We start from the raw sequence: 7,702 nt of genomic DNA, 5'->3' as shown, positions 1-7,702 counted from the left end.
TTTCACAGTATAAAGTCCCGTTTTCTTTTTGTGTAATTTGTAAGTGAAATTCAGGTCAAGACACCTGTAATTGATCATTAGCTCCTGGTTCTGCCTTTCAGGAACTTAGGCAACAGTACTTGTGGGCTTTTCTGTGAATAAGAATATGATATAAATTGGTCAGGGATCAACTGAGTGCATCAATTAAATTCTGCCAGCTCATTTAACTTATTTTAGAAGGTTTTGAACTATGCTGTGCTGCACAGAGCATTTCCATTTTATCTTGCTCTTCTCTTTTTACCACTGCAGATTATGCTCTCATATAGAGATACCGTGTGATAGAGATGGAAATGTTGTGATAAGGTTTATCCACTCAATATTACCCTAACCATTTCCAGAGCCTATAAAACTGATCTTCACAGATTAACCAGTAACCAATACAAAATATTATTCTTGCGGTTCGTAACAGTTCACTGTGTTAAATCTTCGTGGCTAGAAGATGTTTTGGTGAGCAGTGGTAAACTCGCCTCATTTTAGTGTGGGAACATTCCATGGCAAATGGAACAAGTCAGAAAGGAGTATCTCAGAGTGGGAAAAGATATACACTGCAAGTGTTATCAGAGGGGGTTAAGGATTAGTCTCATTTGAGTTAACACCGGATTTAGTAAAAATCCAGTGCACACATGACTGATGCTGAACTATTCTTAAAAGTACTCCATCTAGTCCTTCGAGTGCCTCAAGATGAGTGTAGATCAGTGGTTCAGAAACTACACCTCCTCATCTGCTACAAGGAACCACAAACATATTGAGTCCAGAGGGTATTTCAGTTTACATTGTTCAGCTGACCCTATTTCAACTTGAGTAACAGCAGAGGCAATTATTTCTTTTCAGATCAGTTTTTCGACAGGAATGTCAATTGATGAGGACTGGAAGCTCACATTTGTCATTTTAAAAGCATCTGAACACATTTATTTCCATGAATCACAGTTTGGCAATTACAATACTTGTACTAGAGTCATCATATCTAACAAAAAATATAACTGGCAGTACAGGGCTTTCAACCAAAAACATTAAACTAAAAAAAAGTTAAGAATCACAGTAAACACTATAATTAATAACCATTCTATCATCAAGATCAGACAACATCATTATCGAAAAAGCTATTGTAAAAGCATATCCAACATAACAGACAGCTTTATCCCACATTTTTTTTAATCCTTCCCTAAAAATATGAATGCTTGTAAACAGTATAATCATTTAATCTTGGAAAATGCCAATGGATGCTTGTTTATACAAGAAAACAGTAGCTGAAACATTCAGTTAAAAGGCTAATTTGTTACAAGCTATCAATAAAGCATACCAATATATGAGCATATAATTACAATCATTTTTTTATTTAAATGAAAATCTAGTTAAATATAATACCATTTTAGTTAATACATGTAAGAACCTGCACAAACATTTTCCACAAGTACAGAATGTTATATTTACACAACACATAGTAAAGTAAAATATCATTGTGTTAAATTATTATTATAGGAACGGCTCACGTAAAGCCGCAATGTCTTGTCAGACCTCAAACGGATCATTAATGTACAGCACAATTAGGCATATTTGTAAATGTCTTTAACCTATACGCTGTAATAAACAAAAGACATGACAAACTATACAGTTGCTGAATGCATTTCATTAAAGACATATGGAGTATTTTTAACATAAAAACATACATGAATTTTAGAAACACCCTGATAAGGCAAGAAGGACATGCTCCGATGCTTTTGACACATTCACCATTGTTCACTCAGATCGCTGGGAGCTGATAATGGCGTGATCATTCAATCAGTGTTATTGATACTAGGAATTTACGACACTGTCAAAATATGTCCATGATGTTTTCTACATTCATGGTTAATACTTTCAAATGGTCTCAGCACATTCACTAGGCAGGCGAATTGTTGTATTTACAAGAACATCAGTTAAAGGCTTGTCTAAATCAGCATTGCAGCTATGCACAAATTAAAGGTTATACTGATATGCAATATACTGAACATCAACAAAAATAACACTGAAACAAAGGCAAGAAGAGAAGATCAGAAACAGTCAAGGAAAGTCATTTAAAGGACATGTGCAAGTGTTTGAAAGAGCTGATATGAGACAAGAAACCAGGCCACAAAATGCCAGACATGCTATGTTCAAAGAACATCAATAGACAAGTTTGGTGTTCTTTGATATTGTCTCTTAGTCTATGTGAGATTCATTAACCTATATTACACAAGTTAAATGTCCATAAATGTAAAATCTTAATTAATCATTAAATTGATGGTTCTTTAAATTATTATATATACAGTGAAACATACACTACTATTCAAAAGTTTGGGGTTTACCAAGGCTGCATTTATTTAAGTAAAAATACAGTAAAAACAGTAATGTTGTACAAAATTAATAGAATTTAAAATAACTGTTTTTAAAAGGTCTTATATTTTAAAATGTAATTTATTCCTATGATGGCGAAGCTAAATTTTCAGCATCATTGCTTCAGTCTTCAGTGTCACATGATCCTTCAGAAATCATTCTAATATGCTGATTTGCTGCTCAAGAAACATTTATTATTATCATCAATGTTGAAAACAGTTTCCACAAATATATTAAGCAAGCACAACTGTGAAGATTTTTTCTTTTATGAATAGAAAGTTCTTTGATGAAAGAGGAAAAAATAGAAAGGACAGCATTTATTTGACATAGAAATATTTTGTAACATTATAATACAGTTTATTGTTTATTCACATTAGTTCACAGTGCGTTAATGCTAATGATAACAAATACAATTTGATTTTATTAATGTATTAGTAAATGTTGAAATTAACATTAACTAAGATTAATAAATGCTGTAGAAGCATTGTTCATTCTTAGTTTATGTTAACTAAAGTAGTTAACTAATGTAACCTTATTGTAAAGTGTTACCAAAAAAATCTTAACCAAGCCTCAACTTTTGAACAGTAGTGTATAGGCTCATCTAGGCTTTTAATGATACTTTTATACAATTTCTAATCAATTCTTAATCTTAGGTGTTCTGGGGAGATATTCGGGATATTTACAGGGATTTACATAGGCCTACTTTTTCCTGTAAATAAAAAATTATTTTATTAGTTTTCATAATGGCATACATTCATTACGGCCACATTAATCTAACACAGTTTTACCACAACTGTCACAAAAATGCACAATAAAAACACAAACATATTTTAAAGACAGCTATTTTTTAAAAAATCACTATAAATATATATGCAGTATGCATGTATTAACGCATGTGTGTCTGAGAGCGCACACATGCATATAAACAGTTATAAGAGGTCATGTTTATCTGAAGAGCCACAGCTGGCTTTCCTCACCTGGAAAAAATCCATTAAACTTGCAATTCATGGTGCAGTGAGGGTGAGCATACCAAGGCCTGCAAACATGTTTTCCAAGGAACAACTAAAGAGTTCAAGTTTGTGGCCAGCACTCCTTGGGTTTAACCGATCAATTCCTGAGGCTAGACCAGCTATATAGATCTTGTCTCGTGTTTATTAGCGGTGGATTACTGCACAATTGCTTCTAAATTAAGTAAATTGAGGAATACTCTCTTCCTTGAGGAACATATATCCTCTGCTGAAGAACCATCCACTGGGAGTATGATCTATGCAAATCTATAATAATAAACAACAATCCTATGGGGTTTGGGGGGAACACTTAGTTCACCTGAAAATGAAAATTCTGTCACCATTTACCCACCTTCATGTTGTTCCAAACTGGAACATAAAAGAAGATATTTTGAGAAATGTTTCTTTTTATTTGTCCATACAATGGAAGTCAATGGTAAACAAAAACCAACATTCTTCAAAATGTCCTCTTTTGTGTTCCGTAGAAGAAAGTAATTCATACAGATTTGGAGCGCCACGAGGGTGAGTAAATGATGACAATTTTAATTTTTGGATGAACTATCCCTTTAACCCGTTTAACCATACGAGTCCTAGATTCCCATAAAATAAAGACATAAAGCAAGAGCATAGACTTGGAGCATATCATGAAAAACCTTGGAAAACGACCTAAGGACAAGATAAGACAGAAATTTAAATAGGGCACTTACATCACTCCGAGGTTGGGCAAGTAAAGACTCTGGCATTTCCACACAGCTATGAAAATGCTTTCCTCCATTTTAAGCAAAACCTTTTATCATTAACCTGGTTCTTGTTTTTTATTTATTTATTAACTTTGTTATTTTACAAGACTACAAAAAATGGTGCAACAACACAATGCAACTGACAACAACAATAATTTATTATGACTATTAAAATTATTATAACTGTTTGAAATAATTTGAAACAATAATTTAAAATTTTACTTGAGATACATGCAAAGCCACTACTCCGTTTTTGTGTTACATTTTTAAGAAAGCATTCTTATTGCTCAAGAAACCTTTCTTATTATTAACACAGTTGCAAATGTTTGTGCTACTTAGTGAAGTGTTGAAAATGTAATACATTGTCTTTTTTAAAGTTGCTGAAGAATTGGTCATGTTTTGTTTTAGAAATGGCCAAACATATTTTTTTAGAAACTAATCAGTTCGTTATTTTGAGAGATAAAGGCTGTTCCATGTCTACTGTCTTTAAAGAAGAAAGCAAACTAAATCTAACCAGGACAGAAAGTGGACGGCCCCAATGCAGGACAAATACATCACAGTCTCTAGTTTGAGAAACCGACCCCTCATGGTGCTCAGCTGGAAGCTTCACTGAAGGGTACACAGGAAACACCAGCTTTGCTGGCAGAGTTTCAAAGAAAATGCCTAAAACTGAAAAATAAGAAGTAGGGGGTAGAATAGACAAAATAACTCAAAGATTGGGAGATAAATTATTAGAAAAGAGTTTTATAGATGAATGACTCTTGAGGTGTTGGTCTGTTTTGGGTACTGTGTGATAATAAGGTGTGATAATAAGTCATGTACTATAATCATTACTATAGCATTCAGTTAGAGTCTGTGCAAAAACAGACACTTCACTGATCTGGCAGATAAGCAAGTAGTTACACCATGCAGCACTGCTCCCAAAACTTCAATTCCAAGTAATGATGCAATGCCAATGAAATCTAACAGACCAGATAAATCACACCATTTTCAGTCTCAGCTTACCTGACACAGGTAAACCAAAACACTACCTATTTTTCTTTGCAGATTTTCTTGTAATGTTTTCTTGTAAAACATTACAAGAAAATCTGAGTCATCTTACACCCTGCCATGTTGACACTACACTACAGCATTAAACTTGTGGTCCCAAGAAATAGATGTTTCCTCAACATAAGTCATGACCACGAAAAGAATATGTCATTCTCGAGGCCAGAACATAAGGATGTCTTTACCTCGACAAAATGATCTTGTGGCCACGACATATTATCATGTTCCTACGAGTTAATATGATGTTCCCACAAATGAATAAGTGAACCGAACATGTCCCCTCCCAGTCACCATAATGTGCTAATGGAACAAACTAGCATATTTCGTAGTTAGCCAGGTCGATTATGGACCAATATTTGGACATTTTGAGATTCATCAGCTGATTAACTATATCTGCTTAGCCGATTATCAGATGGTTTACAGCCATGTCAATGGACAATATACAATTAGCTTTTCTTTTTTTTTTTTTTAGATAGTATCAGTGAATTTTGAATGAATTCACTTTGCTTAAGCATTTCAATTAAGTTCTAGCCAGCATACTGTTTTATATCGTAAAATTACAGTATATTATGAACACTACCTTTCAAAACTGTTGAGTCAGTAAGATTTTTTAAAAACAAATTAATAGTTTCTTAAGCACCAAATCAGCATATTAACGCCAATTCACACCGACACCGCACCGCCAATTCGCACCGGCAGACAATGACCAGCACAGACAATCACCAAATTATAATATGTAATTTCTCAGACATTCCACAACCCGGCAAGAGCCGATTCAGTATGTTCAAACGGCGAAAACAAGCTCTGTTGCCGTCTGTCGGTGGAGTGTGAATTGGCCTTTAGAATGATTTCTGAAGGATCATGTGACACTGAAGACTAGAGTAATGTCTGTTTTGCCATCACAAAAATAAATTAAGTTTTAAAATATATTAAAATAAAAAAATGATATCAGTTATTTTCAATTGTAACAATATTTCAAATATTACTGGGTAACACTTTATTTTACAGTGTCATTGTTACACGTTACATTTAGTTACTGTAGTAATAACTATAAATTATGCATAATTACATGCAATTAACCCTAAACCAAACCCTCATCCTAACCCTACAGTAAGTACATGTAGTTAATTATTATTACTCAGTACTTAAATGTATAATTACACTGTAATACTGACACCTTAAATTAAAGTGTAACCTATTATTGTTTAGTGTATTTTTGATCAAATAAATACAGCATTGGTTGACCAAATCTCCTGTAGCACTGTATGCTGCATATATATTTTAAAAATAGGATGTACAACAGTACACATTATGCACACATTTTCAAAGAGCAGCACGCTACCTTGCTCTGTGCATGTTTAATTCAGCAAGTAGCTACCAGTTATCAAAGAAACATAAAAATTTGATCAGCAGACCAATGAAACAATGTAACAACAAAGAACACCGCTGGTTCTTTGAAATGAAAGGTCATAAAGTCATGCGCATTGCATTTTAGGATAAATTATCCCACACAGTGCACTTGAGCAGTTTATCTAGTTATTCCATGCAAAATGAAAATCTTCATACACAGTGCAGTAGTAATAATTCCAAACAATTCCAAATTGCTATTCTACAACTGATGCAAAACTGGTTTTACCATCTCATCAGATAAATTAAATGTTTTAGATTAATTGAGAGAGAATATGAAGCTAACCAATTCAGCCAAGTAGCTCGTGTGCTGGAAAAGCAACCTACTCACATAGCTGCCCAGGATGTAGCATCAGTCTGAACCATTTCAAACATGAGATATTTTAACAAGAATTGAGTGTTCAGCTCCAGGGAGAAATCAGACCTTTGGCATTCATGTAGCATGCTAACCTTGCTAACCACATGATGAAAGAGAACAGTACCTGATTGGCATCAAAGGGCAACCTCTATCTACAATTTCTGGGACGGACAAAGTGCTCCTCAGATGTTGGACAATATTGGTCTTTGTGATGACGAGTGCTGTGGGGTGACTCAAGTTTTCAAGGCAAAGCACACCAAACATGTTCCATAAAACACATTTCTTGAAAAATTACTGTACGAGGATGCTGTTATACTAGCATATTTAATTAATGATATGACGAAAATGAAACTGAAACAGTCTGCTTTTTACTTCTTAACATCCCTTGCAAATTTACAGAATGAGGTTTGTTAAAATGGCTGTGCTTGATACTTCAGTGTGAATCTTACATCAAAAGTCCATCTCAACAGAATTCCTCCTTCGGGTCGCTTTGCATATACGTTACTTCTTTGCTCTTGGCCGGGTTGGAGCAGCCGTTGTGCTGGTGGTTGTGAAGGCTCTTCCGGCCTGGGTGGGCGGTTGGCTCTGAGGGGTCACACACAGCGACAACGGTGGTCTCCATTCGTGAGAGCGTGTACATGCTGCTCTGACGCGCTACTTTATGCCGCATGGCCCGCAGCTCAAGCTCGTCGTAGTCAGACACCCTCACAAACGGGCACCAGCGGAAAACCCGTTTAAAGCCGGCCCGAAAC

The 7,702-nt window shown here is 34.8% G+C and overlaps 1 protein-coding gene across 1 annotated transcript in view; it reads right to left on the bottom strand.

Moving 5' to 3' along the window:
* Window positions 1–918: 918 nt before the first annotated feature.
* tacr3a (tachykinin receptor 3a) overlaps window positions 919–7,702 on the bottom strand; it is a 40,160-nt gene continuing 33,376 nt past the window's right edge. Inside the window, exon 5 of the mRNA XM_051901465.1 lies at window positions 919–7,702. Coding sequence (XP_051757425.1) covers window positions 7,414–7,702 — 289 coding nt within the window. The 3' untranslated portion in view covers window positions 919–7,413.

Source organism: Ctenopharyngodon idella, chromosome 1 (assembly GCF_019924925.1).
Source record: "Ctenopharyngodon idella isolate HZGC_01 chromosome 1, HZGC01, whole genome shotgun sequence".
Classification (NCBI taxonomy): domain Eukaryota; kingdom Metazoa; phylum Chordata; class Actinopteri; order Cypriniformes; family Xenocyprididae; genus Ctenopharyngodon; species Ctenopharyngodon idella.
The sequence above is the reverse complement of the archived record's forward strand: the minus strand, read 5'-3'. Positions and strand labels throughout refer to the sequence as shown.